The sequence below is a fragment of the Balearica regulorum genome, chromosome 7, assembly GCF_011004875.1.
Source record: "Balearica regulorum gibbericeps isolate bBalReg1 chromosome 7, bBalReg1.pri, whole genome shotgun sequence".
NCBI classification, from domain to species: Eukaryota; Metazoa; Chordata; class Aves; order Gruiformes; family Gruidae; genus Balearica; species Balearica regulorum.
The window spans coordinates 35,539,026-35,560,483 of record NC_046190.1 but is presented as its reverse complement, the minus strand read 5'-3'; the positions used below and the strand labels follow the sequence as shown (position 1 = coordinate 35,560,483).

General features: G+C 37.3%; 1 protein-coding gene across 7 annotated transcripts in view; it reads left to right on the top strand.

Moving 5' to 3' along the window:
• Positions 1-21,458, top strand: part of CTNNA3 (catenin alpha 3) — a 512,461-nt gene that overhangs the window by 98,244 nt on the left and 392,759 nt on the right. For 4 of the 7 annotated variants that reach the window (XM_075758850.1, XM_075758852.1, XM_075758851.1 and 1 more), the window contains one exon: positions 15,452-15,716. In XM_075758850.1, coding sequence (XP_075614965.1) covers positions 15,452-15,716 — 265 coding nt within the window. The remainder of the gene's footprint in view (positions 1-15,451; positions 15,717-21,458) is intronic. The other 3 variants (XM_075758855.1, XM_075758853.1, XM_075758854.1) reach the window with 1 other exon arrangement.

Genomic DNA, 21,458 nt, shown 5'->3' with positions numbered 1-21,458 from the left:
AATGTTAACAGGGGTTTGCATGCTGTGGTATTCTTCAGGTACAAGGTCTCAGGGAAAGGAGGAGGAAAACTACCATCTCTATTGGAAGAGTTAAGCAGCCTCATTTGGAAGCAATGATAATTATCCCATCATTTCTGGAGGGGAGTCAGGAGTGTTGCATTTCCTCCAAGGTGACAGCAAGCCACAGATCCTAACCTCTCTGGCACAACCAGTTTGACCCAGAATTTCCACTTGGTGGAGTACCCTTTTATTCAGGCAGCGTGTGAAGCACCATCCTCTTGCAGTAGTGCTGGCCACGTAGCAACCAGTGGGGCAAAAGGTGCCTAGATACATTAATTGCACAGATAATGAACTTTTGCTCCCCTTATACGCTAGTTGGATATGTAGTTTTCTCATGCAATTTTCTGGTATGTATATCCATTCATACCACTATTTTTGCCATTTACTGAAACTGCAAGTTTAGCCGGGTCAGATAAAATGTGTATTTTGGTTTTGCTAGTTACTCTCTAATTACTGTAAACTGTCATGATTATCATCACTGGAATTCTCAATACATAGTTTATGTACTTATTGGCAGACAGCTACACATCTCATTCTCTCTTTTGAAGGTTTCTCACTAAAATCAGAAAATTTCCTTGCAATATAGCAGCTACTGAATGCAACATACAAATGCTATGGAAAAAATTTGTTATGATAGAAAAGAAAATGTTCTCATAGAGATATTACATGTTTTTTCTCTTGATTATCTGAAGAGACTGTAATTATCAAAATTGTTTTCCAGTGGGAATTGTTATTATCTGGTTGGATTTTTGGCAGCTTCCTATTCTTAACTGTGGCATTAACAGGCTGAATCAGCAGCAGACTCGAAGATATTTCACAAATCTGAGTTTTTAATACAGTACTCAAGAGTTTGAAATGTTTTGCATTTGGGACATTTTTCTGTGCTGAAGTGATTGATGAGACTGATTTTAAATCTAGAAATTGTCTTTCTGTGACTGCTTAACAAGGACAAATGATTTTTGTCTAAGAGGAGGAGTGTCTAAAAAGCAGGAAAATAGGTAATAACAGACATTCCACAGCTGTTGTGTGGGTGTTAGAAGTTGAGTAAGTATACAGAATGCAGGTGTATGCATTTGTTAAATATCTTTTTTGGGTGGGTGGTTGGTGGTTTTTGTTAGTGTATGAGTAGCACTTTAATGGAAGAATATTTTCCATGCTACAATTTCCTAATAGAGTTTCCAGTTTGGTCACAATTCTGCAGAGGAAATGTGAGGTAAAGAACATTGAGATTATGTTGGAGACTTGGGCAACTTTTAAACAGATTTCTTTGGTCTCAGTGGATGGTTACTAACACAAAACAAAACCAACCAACCAAACCCCCAAACCCCCAAATAAAACAAAACCTCCACCAAAAAAAACCCCAAACACAATACTAAAAGAACCGCCAAACCTGGGAAATATATGGCCTCTTAGACTGAGATAGGAGTAGTTATTACTGATATTTGGTTAGCATCACTAATGCTTGAAGTGAAGGATTATTTAGCTGTGGCAGAATATGGTTGCCAAGGTGCTGTGGGAGTCTGTGTGCAGAATCTTTGCTCCCTATCGCAAGCCATGGAGTGAGCGCACAGTACAGCTGGCCTGTTCAGAGCCTCAAAACAGTCTGTGGGCTTGCACTAGTCCATATGGCTTTTTTTCCTCTTTGGGACCACTAGTCTTTTGTTCTCTTGTAGATGATTTATGTGCCAGGTGCCGTTCTTTCCAATTCTGTAATCCTTTAAAGGACTGAGATTTCTTTTTTGCTATTACTATTATTGAGATACTGAGAATATACATTTAATAAGCTTTCCTAAGATTGCTACAGTCCCATGTAATTATGAATGCTTCCTGCTTCCTCCTATTCCATTCCTTTCTCCCCATAACCTGATCATGCTTAAAAGAATAAAAAGCAGAAGGTGTATCTAAACTGATGTATCCCTCTGCTCACATGTTTATTTTCTCCTTTCCATGTAGTTTCTGTCATCTATTTATAGCATGACCTGTTTCTGTTGTTTTGTGTCAGGACCAAAGTGTCCCTCATGTTAGGTTTGTGCTGTGCCTGTATGCTGAGGCTCTGATCCCAGCTGCCACTATGCAATCCTACAGCAAATTGTGCCAGTGGAGGAATGGAGATCCTTTACCTCTCTCTTGAAGAGCTAATATCGGAATGTGGTTCACAAAGTTAAAATCTATTGGGAGCGGGACACACCGATGAAACTTTCATTTGAAATACACAAATACACAACTGCACCTCACATTCATGCTGGAAGAAGTTTATATTAGAAATGCTGGAGCTTTTTTCCTGAGCAAGAATAACTTCTCCAATATTGTGTAAAAATAGACTGTTATGAAGAACAAAAGATTTGTTCCCTTTCGGAAGGCAGTTATGCTTCTTAGCTTTGAAGATCAGGTCTCTGAAGGATTACACTTTTAAAAAATTCTGTTCACTTTTCAGAAATAATGTTCTAATAATAATCTAAAAAGTAAATTGATTAGATAGTCATTGAGTGTGATTTATCATTATAACAGTGAGGTATTGTCTTATGAAAAAAGTTTTAATGCTGCATTAATATATCCCAAGAATAATCTAGAAGAAAGGAAACATTTCAGAAAGGTTATTTTCATGTTAAATAAACTTTCCAAGACAAAAGAACTCTACTGCACTTTTATATAAATGTAATTCACAGTCCTGAAATTATAAGATATTATGTTGACTGCAGTGTGGCTTAGGGTGGATAAGGAGAGAATATAATTTACTGCCTTCTAGTCTCAGCAACTCAGGAAATTACACCACTTATCGAGAATTGTAAATGAAAAGCACTCTGGATACTTGTAAATTCTAGAATTTGGGAGTGTGCTGCAAACAAACAACTGATACTGTCATGAGATGAAAGTAATTAAATTTAAATTAATCAGGCAATACTTAGCTAGTCAGTGAAAGAAATGTCTAAGTTAACTTTTTAAAAAACAGAGCCAGAAATATAAAAGAAGATTCTGCTGTTGTTTATGTTACAGTATTTTATTCACAATTTTTTGCAAAGACACATGTAGCTGTTTCCCCTTGGCTTGAGGGGATTTTGCATCAAATTGTGTTTAGACAAATTGTAACTAACAATGGAAAATGATAGGCTCATCAGTAACATGGTATTCATCTGGAGGAGTGACTGCTAGCAAGAAGTACACAGTGGCCCAAAGTCCTAATGCTTTTCAGCACTTGCTAGGCACATGAAACTAAGTTTCTGCATGAAATGTGGAAAAATAAGTTTTTAAATGCTACATGTGTTGAGATGGTTTCTGCTTGATAAATTATTTGGTCATGTGAAGTATGGTGCTGCTCAGAGTGACTTACCTGGCCTCATTTTACTAGTGAGGCCTTATAAAATGAAATCTAAAATTCAAGGTAATGCCTATATGGTGGTAGTTTCAATGCCTGGTTGCTGAGCCTCTGCTCCCATCTACCATGTGTTCTTTCCTTCCTTGACACACAGCTGGAGAGAAAAAAGGAGCCTCTTGCAGAGGAAACTAGGGGACAGAGAAACTGAGGTTTCTCTCCATGTTCTGTGACACTTGGGAAGTTGGAACCCACCTTTTCCCCTTGCCCAGGAGGGACTGCGGTGTTTACCTGTCAAATCACACGCCTCGAGAAGGTCTTAGGCCTCACAAGACGCATAATACCAAGGCCTGATGGCCACATATACTAGTCTGCTATATCTGCTATTCCTTATGTTGTTGCCTTTAACTTTTCCCCTATTTCTTACCTTAATTTAGCATTCCTGCTTTTAAACTTATTTTTCTTCCATATTTTCTTCTTCCTTATCCACTTACCTACATATCTTTCCTTCATTTTCCCTCTCATTTTTGCTTCCTTTAATGTATGTCAGAGCCTATATCCCAATCACAGTCTCTTTCATTCCCAAGAGCATGTGGAGACTATGTGAGAACTGGAGGAAATCACTTATTTATATATTAACTGGTCATGATTGACAAACTTCTGCTGGGTGGTATGTAGCCATATTATTGTGGAGTCTTTTCTCATTAGAGGTTGGGGAAGATGGGCTTCTGTGCACAAGCCTTGCTCACGGCTGTAGCTGTGAGTAGCAAAGGGGCTGTCTCTGCAGGAAGCTTGTGGAGCAGAACAAAATACTGGACAGCATTTTGGTAAGAAAAGTATGTGGCAAGCATCAGGTAATATATAAGAAGTATGCCTTCTAATGATGAGTGAGCTTTGGTGGGATACAGATAGAAAAAATAAAAGAGCCCACAGACAGCAAACCGTCAGGCCTCCGAAGGCTACCATGGCAATTACAGATAATTGCTTTAATTCTGTAGAGTTTTGTTTTTATTTTCTGAGAAGTAGCCAAATTATGCACTGAGTGACTAACTGGAAGAATAGTATGTGATTACTTCAATATGATGTCATATAATTAGCACGGAGGAATAACTTGCTTGCTTAAAGAATAGTTTTTAAAACCAATTTAGATAAAATTGCTTTTTTACATTGAGTTTGTGACCTAGGCTCAAAGTTTAAAAGTATTTTCAGTGTGACAAAACAAATAAGGAAGAGATGGAGATACTGTCTTTCTGCTCCTTTACCTTGTCTGCCCTGGCAGACTTACATGATGTGGCTTTTTGTCAGAGCAGTCTCCCAGGACAATGGATTCTGAGTTTTTCTTCTCCCTGAAAAGTGCCCTAACCATTATGCTGTAGAGTATTTTGTACTTGATCTTTATTGTTGCAACTGCAACTCGACATGATATTAAGGAAAGCAAATTTTAAGTCAATTCTTACCAAAAAAATGCCTTCCTGTAAGTCTTGATAGTGATTTGTTTTCCTCTCATCCTTTAGCTCTGGATCTCTGAAAAGAGTCTGGCTCCATGTTCTCTGTAACGTCCCTCTTTGTAATGAAAGACTGTAAATAGGATCCCTCACTTTGTGCAACCTCCGCTTTTCAAGCATGAGTAAACCTGGTTCCTGCAGCCTCAGCACAGCTAACAGTCCAAGCTGCCTTCCACTGAAGTCTTGAAAACTTGACAAACCTGAAAGCTTTTAATTTATTTTTAAGGAAGCATAAAATATACCTGTCTTTCTAAAATTTTCTAAACAGAATCATGTCATAAGTTTTGGGTTTTGTACTTTACGATGATCAAGGGAAGCAGAGGAAGATTAATGTTATGTTTAACCTCTTCCATTTTCTTTCTTAAATAAAAGAATTTGGTTTTTTTCAAGATTTTTACCATGAGCGCTTGAAGTATTTACTGAAGATCGTATCATTTCTTTTACAATTTATAAGGTTCTGGGGTTTAACTAATACTAATGAGGTGTCTTTTGATTGAACAGGGGAAAGAGTGGCTTATTTCAAAACACTCAAGTCTGAGTAATGTAAATATTTCCCAACCAAGAAGGCTGTCCTAGACTCCCTAAATTGTTTGAGGTCCTTACAGTACTGTAGTTTCTAACTAGAAATGCTACTGATGAGGACGTTTTCTTTGACAGTGACCTTTCTTCAATGGAAAAACCTGATCTCATTATCATTTGTGCAAAACCGCTCGTCATAGAAATGAGTGTAGTTTATTAAGGCTTATTATGCTGAAGGTTGTTTTTTTTTTTAATAATAAGTTGCTCCAAAGAAAGAACTTGATACAGAGAATAACTGTACTTAAACAAAACCCTTGAACTCAAAAACTTCTCAAGCAGTTTAATTAGATGAATCTCTGGATGTTAAAATTCATCAGTGTTCTTCCATGTTGTTGATACTATCCTTATAAAAAAAAAAACAACCCACCACAACAGCAAACCAACAAACAAAAAGGAAAAACAAACCCAACTAATTCTATAGCCATTTACAGAAATGAGATAATTTATAGCCATTTACAGAAATTTTCCACTTTGAATGAAAAGATTGAATTAATAAGGAAAACTTTTGAATATAAGGACAGGTACTTATAGGTTTCTCTCTCTTAGATGAGTGAAAAAAATAGAGAAGTCCGCACATGAATGGGTGGGGGACAGCTGGCAAAACTGCTGTGTGAAGCTGGAAGTTTTTCACCATTTCCTCTCTTCTGGGGAAAGACCATTATGGGCTGTTTTAATCTGTACTGAGGTAGGATGGTGATAACAAAGTGAAGCAGATTGGTTTGTTTCTGCTGATGACTGTGATTTGTATCTTACTCTTATCGCTCTGGATTCGTATTTTATTCTTTAGAAGATATAGTGCAACTCTGTAACTAATATATTAAAGAACAATTTGGTGAATGTGAACATTTCAGTGTTTCACAGCATCTGTAGGGTCCTCATAAAATTTTTCCTAATGAACTTTAAACTGTGACTGCTTTCCACTGCTTTTTCGTGTATTAATGAGAAGTATATTTTGGATGTAGTTTTTACTGAACATGGCTGTCTTAGAGCACATGGCCTGTGTTGAACCCACTGAATCATAACAGCTAGTGCCATGTGAGATAATACTACAAAATGAAACAGCAAGCCTGTTTAAGTATTATGTGTCCGATACAGAGATGAAGCTGAATTCTGACAGTTCGAAGGGCTTTCATATGACTGAACTTCTGATAGAGCGTTCCGTTTAGAAAAATGGAAATTACGTATTGGAACTTTTCTGATTTTCTGCGTCAAAAATCTTAATGGAATGTCTTATTTCAGATCAACTTACCTCAGTTGGATTTTTTCATGGGACTTGAACACCTGATTTCTTATATATTTAGAGATCAAGAAAACTGCATTTACCAGCCTTATCACTATATAAGAAATGCACTGTAGGGTTAGTTGTCACTTGCTAGGAGACCAGGAACATGCTGTTGCAACTACAAAAGTTGGGTCATTTTGACTATAAAAGGTGGAAACTGATATATAAACTAAAATGGGGATTTAAACTACTGTTAACAGACAGTAGTTTATTAAGGTAATAGATGTACTAGGCAATGCAGTTCCATACTGATCTCATTCTTGAAGGAACTATTTGTAGTGCCTTCAACAAAGCAAAATCATTTTCATTCCATGGATTTTGAAATGAAGATGTTATTACAGAATGTTTTTTATAAATACGACTGTTAAAACATCTGTTGTCTGAAAAAAAAAAAAAAATCAGAAGTTTTTCTCATTTTCTGAATCAAACCAGGCTGATAAGTCATACTTCCTTGTTAGTACAAATTCAGATCTTGTTGATCCCTTAAAAATCCATTGCTTGGTGTTCACAAATAAGCAATCCTATGACTGTTGAATGGACATGACTTTGGGACCCAAAACTTTGGATTTCTTCCGTGAAATTCTGCAGGTTTTAGATTCTGGATATAGCATATACCATTTTTATAGCTACTGTGTTATACTACATAATTTTATAGTATATTGGGTCATACTCTTGGGCTGGTCACACTATGCTATGAAGGTGATGCAAAACTCTCTGAAGACAGAGGAGTGTGTGATATGGTGGCTGTCCATACTGTTGGTAAGGATGCATCTTGAGAAAAATCCAACCATTTAAACCTTTGCCCCTGAGATTTCCTTCTTGTGGATTTGTGTAGCATACATCTGTTGTTTGGTTATAAATAATTTGATCAGAGTACTATACTTTCCTGATTTTCTCAAAGCATATTCTATGTAAAACATAACATGCTAATCATTAGCTTTTTACACATTTCTTGCATTTATTTTATAAAACTCTTTTGATGTTTCTACTTTTTGAATTTCATTTAACGCTGCTAAGAATTAAATGGCATTCTCTGTTGAAGTACCATCAGGGAAGATGAATAAAAGTTCTAAATAGAACCTATGTATGGGTAATTTCTAATTTTTATAGGAATGTTAAAACGAAGAAATCAAGTTCTGTATTTGCAGCATTTTTTGACAGATACTGATGCTGTAAATTATACAGCTGTTCTTTCTCTGTATGGATTTTGTAGTACTCATAGCGATTTATAGGTCCAGAGTGCAGTTGCTGGAAGTCATTTATTCTCGGTTCTGTATTAAATCTATCATATACAAATGCATTAACATTCAGTACAGAGCTCAAGGGCTTGGGGCATTTTATTCCTTGCTCTGAGTTGCTGTCCTGTGTTTGCCAGGTATGTGGGAAAACAACATTAAAAAAACTTAAACTGATATACAAGAAAAAAAAAAAAGGAACAATATTGTCCATGATAAATACTTGAAACCAGCTCATTTTGCAATTTAAGTTGAGCAGCAAAACCAAAACCTACTGTTACCATTACTGAAATTGGTAATGCTAATAAGCTTGTTTTGATGGATTAGCACTTCAGTTCCATTTGCTTGAGTGCCACTCTTTACGCATGTCAATTGTACGTGTCTTCATGTTACAGAAACTTAATATTCCCTGCAGTGTTTGAATTGTGTGCATCTGTGTGAGGCTATGTCATTGATTTACTTGATTCAGCTTGTTTTGGTTTTGGATTTTTTTAATTAGGGAAAAAAGAAAACTAGCTTATTTAAAATATTGGGAAGTATTTATAATGAATGTTGAAAATATATAAATTGTAACTGGAGTTTGATAGAAGAATAGGGACATGGGTCATGAATATTTGTTGAGTATAGAATCTGTGAGAAAATAGCAGTTGGAACAGGCTGCCTGATATGAGTCACGTACCTGTTTATTGTTGATGACTTCACATCCTTCATGTTGAGATATTAAATCAAGGAAAATTGAACTGCGCTGTATTCAAGACCAGGAGGAACTTGTACCCAGGGGAACTTGAGCTGATTTGTTGGAGAAAGAGATCCTGAACTCTTCTGGCAGATGGGATGCATTTAGACAGGCTAAACCAGAACAGGCTAAATGTGAAAGATCTATTTGTTTGGTATCTGTTAAACTGTGTATCAGTGACAATGCTATTATAACATGCCATGTATAACATGATCTTCCACTACTAATAGTTTTACTTAAGTTGTTTCTAAGTAGCCTAATACCACTAAGGCAGAGAATGAAACAAGTTTTCAATCTAATAAATATCCTAAAATCCCTTGTAATTTTAAAATCTCAAAAAAGAAGCAAGTAAAAAATATTGCATGTGGTATTAAGAGAATTTCATAAAATTACAGAAATAAGTAATTGTGGATCCATGTCAAGTTGCCACATTACTCAACGAGTCATCTTCCATTGAAAAAATTTCAGGCCAAAATACTTCCTGAAAGCTTTAACTTGAAAGCTGTATTCTGTGCATTGCACTATATATGAATGTTGGTACTTTATATTTTCCATATCTTTGAAATAACTACAGCATGAAAGATGTTGTACTGAGCCTTGCTCAATGTGTTTTACTTTTGTGTGTGTGTGTGAATATTTACAGAATAGTTTGAACCTGTCATTTCTCACAGACGCCAGTTTTCAGGTGTCTTTACTCCTATGACAGAAGTTAGGTCCTGCTTTGGCACATCTTCTGAACTTCCTACTTCTGTAAGCTCCATGTTCTGCATTCTTTGCCTTGTATTACTCAGGGGTGTGTGCACACATTCCTTGTCTATTGAAAATTGGGATAGGTTCCTTAATTTTAAGCTTTACATTAAATGATAAATTATATTCACTGCCAGAAATGTGTGTCCTTCTCTCAAGGATGGACACTAACCAACAGATTATGTAGCTTAAAGTGTAAGATGGAATTTTAAACAACATAGGTCAAACTAACAAATGCAATGTGCTTCTGAAACAAACGGTTACACCTACCACTTCTTTAGCTGTCTGGAAAGAGATCTATCTCCAAGTCATGTTAAGAACTAAGCACTGGAAACAAAGCAAGTTTAAATAGGAAAAGAATATTATGTCATGAAAACACTGGACTTCTGAAAATTTTCAACTTTATTTGACAGCAGCGTAAAGAAAAGGTATTCCTTAGGTAGAAATGTTAACAAAGAAGAAAATTGCTGCTTTACTAATTTTTTTTCTTTATAAAGAAAAGATTGCTGCTTTACTCATCAAATTACGTAAAAGGATTGTAGGCTGCTGCTGCCCTACTTTTGGGTGCTTCTATGCTGGCTATCCTATTTTCAGGTGCTTGGAATCAAGTGAGGTTGGTATATCACTGACTCCTTCCCATCCATTATTTTTTTTGTCTTAAAAGAGTGAGAGTGAAAAAATGTAAGGAAGATTATCTCCCCTGTTTCCTGTTTTCCTCTCTTTAAATTAATCTATATTTCTGCTGTATTTCCTCCTCCTCTTTTTCTTCGGTTCTTCTCCTTCACATCTTCGTTATCCATCTCCTTCTCTTCAATATGGGAATAAGACCTTCTGGACGTTCCTAACTTCAGAGCCCTCTTCCTGATGAACGTTTCCTGTTCTACTTCCAGCCAAGGTCATTGATGGCAAATGTGACCATAATGGTATCAGAAGAAAACCTTTGTGAGCTAATATATTAAGTGGTATATGTTTGCAGAAAAGGTTTGCTGGACTTAAAGAAAAATTCTTACATTAATTCTTACAGGGAAAAATCACTTTGCTACCTTTCAAAATCAGTTACTACTTCTAGGAGACTGAAAGTTAATAGAACAGGGTATTAGAAGTGTGGGGACCAAATCGTGAAGTAAAGGATAGAGAAGTGACAGCAAGGTGTTGCTCTATCATCTGTAACTGGGCTAGAAATTGCTGAAGCATGAGATACACAGAATATTGTGCAGTGGTTGCAATCTGGTTCAACAAAGTCATCAAAAGAAAATGTGTCTTCCCTAGCTGAACAACAAATTCCTGAAAAAATTAGTAAATTAAAAAAGCTGGGATATTAACCAGTTATGGGCAGGTTTTGATACTTTGTATAAGATAGCTTTGTTTTTCTGTGGTATTATATATCAGTTTGAGGATGATTAATAGTAAGTAGCTATAGATACAGAGAGAAAGATGCAAGGCTTCCCTTCTACTGGGAATCTCAGTCCTGTAAATCTGTTTCCTGCTTGTTCCAAGTTGACTGAAAGTTCCAGTTTTATAAAGACAGTGCGGACTCATCTTAGAGTCAGAGAGTATTACTTAAGCCTTAGTCCTACAATAACATTGACATGGCTTTGTACTGTAACGCTTCGTTTTGTGTATTCATGCATAAGGCTGATGCAAACAAACTCTACCTACAGTTTACAGCCATACAGAGTATATATATTTTGTGTGGGTATATATATGTGCTATTTATGTACTCTGTATACATGCTGTAGTATAGTTTAGCACGAGACACTAAGAACTGCTGATGACTTCTAAAGTTAGGAAAAATAAATCTAGAGGCCAGTTAAGTTAGCTTGGAATGCCTGACAATCGAGCACATACTGTGTTGGTGCTTTGTAAAAATAGGTTCCTATTTTTGTCTCCAGACCTGGTCAAACTATAAGATACATCTTTTAAAATGGCTTACTTCTGCAAACACTCTTGTTTTGAGGATTGTCGGTGTGTCAGCACTGTCTGTCTATCAGAGAAGTAGGAAAGGAAAAATTTTTACCTTTCTTGAGTGCAACAGTGTTAATTTTTTTTCCATCTACCTGTTTGGACTGGAATAATCTCTGGAAACCTGTGTATTTAAAACAAAACAAAAGGTGAATGAACTGGCTTTGGGACTCCATGTTTTATCTGTGAGGGAGCCGATGAGCTATTTTTAAGAAGAGTTTCCAGTGAGTTTCTGTCTCTGTAACACTGGAAGATCTAATATTTCCTTTCTAGAGGTAATGGCAGGATTTTGATTCAGTCAATGAGAAATGCACAAAGGTGTGTTTAAACAAATTCCTTTGATTCAGTGCCGTTCTGAATTCACTGGCATACCTTCTCAGTGGTGTTTAACTTGCTGTACGTGTGTGTAAGGTGACCTTTAGTACAGCTCTATGATCTAGTGATGTGTTGTTTGTGCTGACAAAGCCGTTATCCTCAGTCAGGCATTTTTTCCCAATGTGTGTTTGTGTCTCTCTTGTGCTGTTACACTTGTGTAGGTTGTCAGCTCAGAGGTATGGTTAAAAGCCTGATGTGGAGGGAAGGGGCTGGTGTTCAATTTCTGTCAACTTAGCATTTCGTAGAGTAGGCAGGGTCCGCTTTTTATAACAGGTGATCCACGCTGATGGTAAAGGCTTATCTGTTCAGAAGAAGGTACTGTAGGGGTGCAGTGAGGGCTGGCTGCTCTCTGGGGCAGCAGCCTCACCAGCCAGGGCCCTGTCCCACTGCCCTGCGTCAAGATGAGCCGGGCATGCCTGGTGATGGTAACCGGGTTCAACTAAGAGTCCAGATCATCAGGAATGTTTGTGGTGATGTGGCAGGTCAGAGGACAAGCTGGGAAGCCAGTCCATGGATCGGATCAGGGTAACCAGGTGAGAGACAGCCCAACGATACCACAGAAGCACCATGGTGGCAGGGCAGGACTGAGCTCTGGAGGTCAGCCTGTGGGCTGAGGTTTGGATCGGGGGGCCTGTGGCCAGGCTAGGGGGCAGCTGTGGCTGAGTTGGAGACCGACACTCCTATGATCTAGCTCAGACAGGGACCGATAGTCCGATAGTGAGCTGAACTGGGGCCCCAAGGCGAGGGGACGATGGAGCCCACAGCTGAGGCCTTTGAGGCCTAGTAGTGCTCTCAGGGCCCTGACCGTTATAAACCTTCAAAACGTGTGTGAAAGTAGTGTTATCTGGGAAGAACTGACACGGCTGAAGAGCAATGTGGCAGTCCATATCAGCCCCAGATCTTTTTCACTTTCTTGTCGGTTAGGTATTTTCTTCCAGTAAAGAAGACTACACAGTACTTGTGAAATATGTAAACTGGAGCCTCACCCAGATAAACAGTGCACGAATGCGCTCGGAAGAGTTTGAGCTTTGTTGTTATCTTTGATTCTCCAAATACACGCAATTTGGCAGTCACTTTGGCTGAAAGCTGAATACTAAAGCCCAAGTTTAAGCTCTGGTAAAAGTTAATGCTTTTGTCTGCCAGCCCTATAAAAGTATGAAAAAGTGGGGGTTTGCATGTCTGTGTTTTTCCAGGATGTAGAACTCAGTTCAATGACAACTGTCTCTGCAAAGAGTGAGCTAGGGGACTGCAGCGCACTTTATTTGAAGCTGCCTTTGTGAACCTCTGATGACTGCAGCCGATGCAGAATATGGCAGAGTGATTTATAGCCACAGTGATGCCTGGATCCCAGGAGCTGTGCTGATATGAATACTCAGTGAACAAGAGCTGGCTTCCTGGGGTATTGTGCTGTCAAATATTACGTGTATTAAGTGTGATAAAGAGCAGATTTTTTTAATTCCCCCCCCCTGCAATACCCTTACAGCTTCTTTAGGGGCTTTCCAGGGCTTGCAACTGAACAACAAAGTAGTGATGAATTTCATCAGGCTAAGCATTTATTTATTTTTAAAAGTGTTATTGAACAAAAGTGAGGCTCTTCATAGATGAATTTACCAATAACAGGATTCTGAAACTCTACACAATATTGTGTGAAATAAAAGATTCTGTGTTTTTAAAACATTAACACATTGAATTTTTTGTACTGTTTCCAGACATGCTGCATTATTGACTTGCCATTACTGGCTTTGGACTGCTGGCTTGTCAGTTTTGAATTTCTTATGAACCCCTTGTTCCTGGTTAGGCAGTACTGTTTTAGAGGGAAAAAGTCATTTGGAAGGACTTTTGAGTTTGATTGTGTATGATGCAGCAAAGTAAGAAATTGTTAAGAATAGAAGGCGACTAGACTGAGGTGTTGTATTGACTTACCTCTACATCTGTGGCTTCCTTGCAGCACAGGAGAAAAGAGGGCATCTGGTTATCTTGTAAGTCAACTGTAGGAAAGGTAGATTCACTAATTAAAACAAGAATCTGTGTTTAAAAATAAATAACCCTCTTTTTGCTGAGAGTACACTGGATAAAATGCACATGCTTTACCAAGGTTGGAGGTGCACTGGTGTTTGGATTTGAGCACACTGGGCAATGAAGTCATTCCTGCACAGTGGTGATTCATTTATATATTGGTTTATTGAAAAAAGTAAAAGTATGTTAAATATTAATATACCCAAGAAAATAACTCAGTTTTGTAATTCGTTCCATTGTCTGCTTCTGTTTAAGGCTTTTCCTCTCTCTCTCATTTGTGGTGGGTTTTTTGGGGTTTTTTGTTTGGTTGGTTTTTACTTTATCCCTGAGATTTCCAAGTTAGCCCGAGGAAGTAAGATGTAATCCTGTGTCCAATGCATACCTTGCAGTAAATGAGATTTTAAAAATATAGGACTGATTCATTTAATATTGAATGCTCTTTTCTTCAGCCATGAACTTATAAACTTTATGCAGTGAGAAGTGGATATTGTGATGCTTTTTTAAATAATGCATATAGAGCCTGATGCAATGCAAAAGAAAATAATTAGAAAGACTTCAGCTTGCTCTAGAGCATGCTGTGAGCAGTTTTGTATGCATTTTGTCGTTCATTCTTCATTGTGCCTCTTCTCATCATTTGAAGCTGGTGCCACAGGCTTTTATTGTTCTGATGTGCTAGTTTTCCTTCCTCTTTTATTTTTCCCCTGAATTTAACTGTCTCCTCCATCCAAGCCATTTTGCAAATATCCACTAGGCTTTTTTTCAAAGGGACAAGATGTAGAAGGTGAGTGGGGAGAATGTCTACCGTAAAATGGGATGAGACAGGAGGCTCCTTACAATCCTGGTGTTGACTATATGATTGTCCCAAAGTCCGTAACTTTCAGGTGTCCAAATAACAGCTCCCAAGCGTGATTACTAGAAGCAGTTAAATCTGACTTGGCAGCTCTGTTGAGCCGTGTGTTCTTTGGGCTGGCAGGAGGCAGTAGGGTTTCTAGAAAATCTGGGTGGAGAAAGGAGAAACAAGGTGAGTGTGGTAAGGTCCCCGAATGCTTTAAATGTGTACATAACAGGGACGGAGGAGAAACAGGCAGTGGCACTTCAAAGAGATGGTTTCTCTTTTTCCTTTCCACACCTTCCACACTTCCTATTTTCCAGGAGTACAGAATTCTCATCACTGACCTGCTGTTCCTTTCTGCAGTGTGCTCGGGACATATGCTGGTGGGACAGGGAAGTAAACACAGGAAATTTTAGTTGCAACAATCACAGAATTCCTTGCTTAACCCTGTCTGCACCTCTGTCCTTCTCTGTTGCTTATGAAGGAAGATGTGTCTGGGAGGAAAGACATCTAATTTCCACGCCAGTTTTCTCAGGAAAATTGTGTTTAAAAATAAGCAAAATGTGGACAGTTCATGGTGCTCGTTATAAGACACAATAAAAATGGGGGTTGTTTTACACAGACATTGTTCATTTCTCATGAGATAAAGATGATTCAATTTTAAGTACTGCTGTAGTCCATTTTCACAATGTTTGATGAATTTAACTCGATGTTTCCTTAAACAGAGTAGAGATAGGAAAAAAAAATGTTTATACATTACTTGTCAGCTTTGAAGTGCTTTTGGAACTAAACAGCATGTTCTTTTGCTGACAGGATTTGAAATCTAGCAATCAGCGAGATGAAATTGCTGCAGCACGTGCATCCCTGAAGGAAAATTCCTCTCTCTTACATTCAATATGTTCAGCTTGTTTGGAACATTCAGATGTTGCATCCCTTACAGCCAGCAAAGATTCAATTTGCAATGAAATACAGAATGCTCTCAATGTAATTTCTAATGCTTCCCAAGGAGTTGGAAATAAAATGGGACAACCTACATCTCACACAGCTACTCTTGGAAGTGCACTTGATGAGCTTGAGGTATGTAAATGGGACACTGCAACATTTCTGGAAAATCCTTAGGTTTGGGTGTTTTGTTTTGTTTTGTTTGTTTTTTTACTTAACTATTGCTATCATAAGTGATGGACCTAAAGGCATTAGAAATTGATGTTCTGCTTAGTCCTAGTCTAAATAGTGTTACTCTAAATTATTTCATTGGGAGGGATCACTTCCTTCAGAAGAGTTTGGATTTAAGTCTTCATGTATGTTCCACATTTGGCTTCCTTCAAACAGCAGGGAAGAATTAGTTCAAGATGCGTCACTAATGATGAAGACAGACACATCCTGGAATAAGTGGGCAGAGCCCGTGAGTTTAGTTTACAAACAACAGTGGTTATGAGATGGTGGTGATCGCTGTTACCTTCATTGCATTTGAACTAGTACAACGCAAGTTATGTAATTTATATAACTGAAGGATTTAGAAACTTAGTTATGTTTTCTGATTATCGTTAAATAAAGTGACATAACCAATATGCTTTCACAAATTGCATTTCTATTTCGATTATTTAAGCAAACACTTGGAGAAAGTCAGTTCTTTCTCTACTCCTGACCTGATCCTAAGCTTTTGTATGGAGCTTTCCCTTTTTCTCATAGCTGCTCTGGCTCTTTCCAGTGTTATTTTCCATTGTCCTGCCAAAAATGGTAAAAGACCTCCTGCATATGAGGTTACAGACTGTGCTCCTCATCTAGTGTAACTGATGTAGGCCTGGATCAACAAAAGGAACAAAAGTTTCTAAACACATTTGCAAATATGGGTCTTTTGGGGGGTAAATGCTTGAACTTACTAGATCTCAGCCTCGAAACTCCAATATTGTTGATACGTTTTCAGAAGAATTGATGTTATGACTGATGGTAATAGATTTTGTCTAAAATTTTCAATGAAAGGCTAGAGAAATACATTGAAATATGACACAAATCTTGCAGTAGCAGTTGATTGATCAAAATAGACCTCTCAGTCATGCTCAAAGTTCAATCTAACAGTTTTTTCCCCAAAAAAGGAACAGGTTGCAATTGTATGTTACATGTCATCCTTCCTTGCTTCTCACACTTGGTTACAAAATTATAGTTTCTAATTTATTTTCTTAATGAATGGAAGAAAAAAAAGAAACATTTAAGAGTAATACATGATTTGTTACAATGAAACTCTGAATGACAAATTATATACTTCAAATGAGACCTATTATTTACCTGTTTTACTTACAAATTGTTTAAAGAAAGTTTGGCAAAAGGATTGCATCTTTTGACTGCAGATGAATTCATCTTGACTGTATGTGAGCAGTACCATTTTAATGATTTTCTTTTTTAAGTGTAATTAAATCTATTACTATTTTAAATTTTAAGGTTTGTGATAATCACAAAATGGAAAGAAATGTCTTTTGGATTTAATTTGTTTTTATTCACAAAGGTAAGAACATAGAAGTCTGACTGTTGTAAAAAGCCATTTGTTTATGGAGTTTTAATATATTTTTTCCTAGCTAACGTGAATGGGAATTGAAGCTGCGCGAGTTAGAGAAGGCACAATTAATAGAGCATTTAACTTCTTAAAATGATTTTGTGAATTAGAGGGTTGCACTTTTCTTTCCTTACAGAAAGTTCTATTGGCTGAGGACCTGAAATAACCTTTGCTCTATCTTCTTGTTGCAAATGCAGTGCCATGAAATAGATTGATGTAGTAAATAGTCTGTTGGGAACAAATCTCATTAAATGTTTATAGTGTGGAAATGTATCACAGAGCTTACCCAACAATCTAGTATCTAGGTGTTTTGCAATGTCATTCTTCCTTTGCCAGTGCTGGCAGTGTGAAAGTTATTACAGATTTATAGGTGGGGAAACCACCAGTAAAATTAGAGTCGCTAACTCTTAAATCAGTAGACTTTCAAGAATTCCTCTTAAAGACTCCATATAACTACCATAAACACAAAATTGTAATGTTACAAATGTAATTGCATATTAAGATCTGTGTTAAAGCAGCATGTAGGTGCAGGTTATCTAATACCTTTCACTGGTCTTGCATCTTCTGAATGAGAAGAGATTTCTCACAAAATGATACAGGTCTTGCATGCCTGACTCTGTCAGCGTATTCATCTGATATGTGCTCCTTTAATGACCATGGCTATCTAGCAGAGCAATTACATATGAGATGTCAAAACACTGTAAATCAGTCCAAAATGTCAGGAAACATAACCAGGTTTCTGTATACTCATGATCCCTCTTTTTCACAGATCAGAAGACCCATGAGAGAGAAAATAGGGACCTAATAACTCCTTTTAAATACTCACTCATGCTTGCTTGAGAACTCAGGCAGCTAACCACTGTTTAGCCCCGTTAAAGCAAAACCGCAGAATTGCTTGTTGCATATTTGGTGTCTTCTGATGGGTTGGAAGTTGGATCATCTTTTCTGCATAGATGTACTGATCATAAATATTTGGTGAAATTGCTTGAAGAATTAAATCTGCGGGCAGGATCTTAAGTCATATTTTCCTGGTTATTATTGCCTCGATTTTTTTTTTTTTAAATTTAGAGACGAACTGTGGTAGCTTTTTTTGCCAATGTTATTTCTCCATTTTGCATGAACTTTCTACAAACTGTTTCCTAAAGGGAGACATTTGTACTCCCATTTTGTCTGAGATTTGCAGGCAGTCATTTTGCGAACTGAATGGCTAATTGTCTGGAGCCTTCAGGTGTGTCTTCCACAATCAATGAAGCCATTTCTTTCTGTAGTAACATTTAAATATTCTACTTGGCAGGTGTGTTTTACATTATGATGGATGTTGTATCTACAGCCTAGTGTTGAGGGTGCTTACTTGAGATTTAGGAGCACAACAATGAAGTTGCTGCTCCAGTGGATAGTGATCAAGTGGCACAACTCCAGCAGAAGTGAGGTACCACAGAACACTTTGCTATTAAGGACTGTAATGTGAATGAGGGAGACAGACAAAATAAACACAATAAATAAAATAAACACAAATAACACAAACCTCTCTTCCACATCAGAAATGAATGTCCTGACCTCTGGAAATGGACTGTATCTTAGAATCTTATATATCTTGTCATTCTTAGAAGATCATCATGGACGAGTCTTTCATGTGTAAGATTAGTTTGAAATTGTCTATTGGGTGTAAGTTCATTATAATCTTTTTTTTTAAAAAGGTCAATTATTAAACATTAATGACTAGTTTTATGCAGTTTTCCAAATCTATATTAATATGCTAGCTATTAAACTTAATGCTTTTTCATTTTTAATTTTGCTGTGTCTTTGGATATAGCCAAAGTAACGAAGACCTAGATAATGCAGTCATTAGACACTTGTTATGCAGGAAAACACAATTACTACTGCTGAGAATTTTGATTCTGCTTTTAAAGTTATGCATTCTTACTTAGAGAGGTGACAGCTGAAAGGGGTTAATTTCCCCTGCATTTCAGAGTCCTTAATGGCACTTCTTACCACTTCTTTACAATTTCTTTTACTGCATTTCCCTAATTTCCTGCAATGCACATTGTGTTTGAGACATGTAGTAACTTAGTTTGCCTCCAGGTAAATCGGGTATGGTTTTCCTTTGCATTCAGCCATAATCTCCCTATTGTACGGAATCTTACTCTAACTTAATCTAAGGTTGCATCTGCTGGATGCACATAAACACCTGACATAGATAGACGCATAAACCATTTTAATGGTCTATCCTGTCACTTGTTGAAATAAGTCCTAAGTGAAACTTAGTTTTAGACTTTTTATAGTCTCTCAGAATAGACAACAGAAAATTGCAGTAGCAGTAGCACTGGCCTGATTTTTTGTGATACTCTACAGTGGTATGAAAATCCCCAAATTCAACACGGAACATATGAAGACAGACAGAAATTCACTAGTACCTTTTCTTTCTAGTAATTGTCTGTGAAAATTTGAGGGCTAGAATTCATGTAGTCCCGGCTTCTGGTACAAAGCATAACATAATCCTAGAACTTTAGGCCCCAGAAGGTCTTACAGAGGTTGTTTAAGAAGGTTCATTGTCCACTGATTTTATGTGTGTTAGTAGGTACTAAGTATGGGGCTGAAGTGCTGAGAGTACTTAAATAACTGGAATACTTTTAAATGAGATGGAATACTTTAGGGCAATGAAACAGTAGTGGAGGTGGAATGTTTAGAAACCTACACTGATCCTGCAAGTTGAGAAATACAAGCTTCTATTTGAACGACACCATAATGCAGGAAGAACCTGCACTGGTTTCCTTTGAAATATTCAGATTATGAGGTCTGATTTTTCTCTAGCTTTGCTGGAGAATCTCCCAGCTGTCTCAAAACAATTTTTGTGTATTTCAGAAAACATGGGAGGATTGAACATATAACAAAGTCTTCCTTTCCCTAAATCATACCTAATGTCTAAGAGAATGTTAAAAACAACCAACAAGAAAATGTCAAGGTGACTGAAGTCCCCTTTCCTAGCTGTTTAAGCTTTTATCTTATGATGTTCTAATAGAACGCTTTCACTGCTCCTAGAATTGCCAGAGCTAGACAGTGCCCAAAATTGTGATATTAAATAAAAATTGAAAAAATAATTAAAATTCTCCAGCTTAAAAGTAGTCCAGCACATACTGGATAAGCACAGATAAGTTCTGATTTACCTGACCTAAATTCCACTTAAGGGTATATGGCTTAGTTTTCTTGATTAATATTTCTTCTGAAAACTGGGAACCACATATGGATGTAACAGGTGAATGGATTTATGTGGACTGTAGGCTTGGCGATCTGGACCATAATGACACTGTTTCAGATGTTCAGATAGATTAAAAATTACTAGTTTGAATTTCTTTAAATGCTAAAGCTTGAATATACTTACTTTCACGTTTCATGAAAATATCACCTCTCCTTTTCTTTCTCTTTAGAATATTTGCTTGACACACAAATGTAATTAATTTTATCATGCCTAAACAGTTATCTACTTTTTTCACCCTAGCTAGTGAGAAGCAAGAGGACACTTATATCCATGTCCTTTGAAAAAACAATTGTTGAACGTAAGCTACTATTTGGATCTTTGCCCATATTCAGCCTGTGAAAGGTGGTCGCAGCAGTGACTTTCTGCCCCAGTGTGGGACTGCATTAGACTAAAAATCAGCAGAACTAGACTGCTCATGTAATCTGATGTAACATTCTGAGCTGTGAGCTAGCACTGCTGGTTTTGTGTTAAATCCTGAGGTCCTCTTGATCTCCAATAGTCTAAATTTTGGAGGTGTTGAACCCCTCTTCCAAACAAAACTGAGACTCTGGTGTAAGATACTTAGATAAAGCACGGAATATTGCTGAGTAGTAAACTCATACACCGTGCCATAATCATACATAGAAATTACAAGCTTAGTATAAGATACATATCTTCTTTTGAAGAATTTAGAAGGTGAATATACAAGACAGGGCCACTGTATGGGTGGATAAGGAAGACAGATGACCCTCAAGAAGTGTAGACAGACACAGGAAAGAGTTTGAAAGAAGAAATACTTTTTTTACAACCGCAGTGACAAAACTTAAAGAGGAAAAACAATGCTGGCTGAGAGCTTGGGAAGATGGCACACAGTTGCCTGTTTTAAGACATACTTTCTGTGTGGCTGTGAACCTGGCAGTCTGGGCCTTAGTTCTTTGCTTATAAAATGGGGTTGACAGCTTTCCGTTGCAGAGTGGGATAGATACTGCAGTGATAAGAATGCATGCATATTTACAAAGGTAGACAAATATCATTT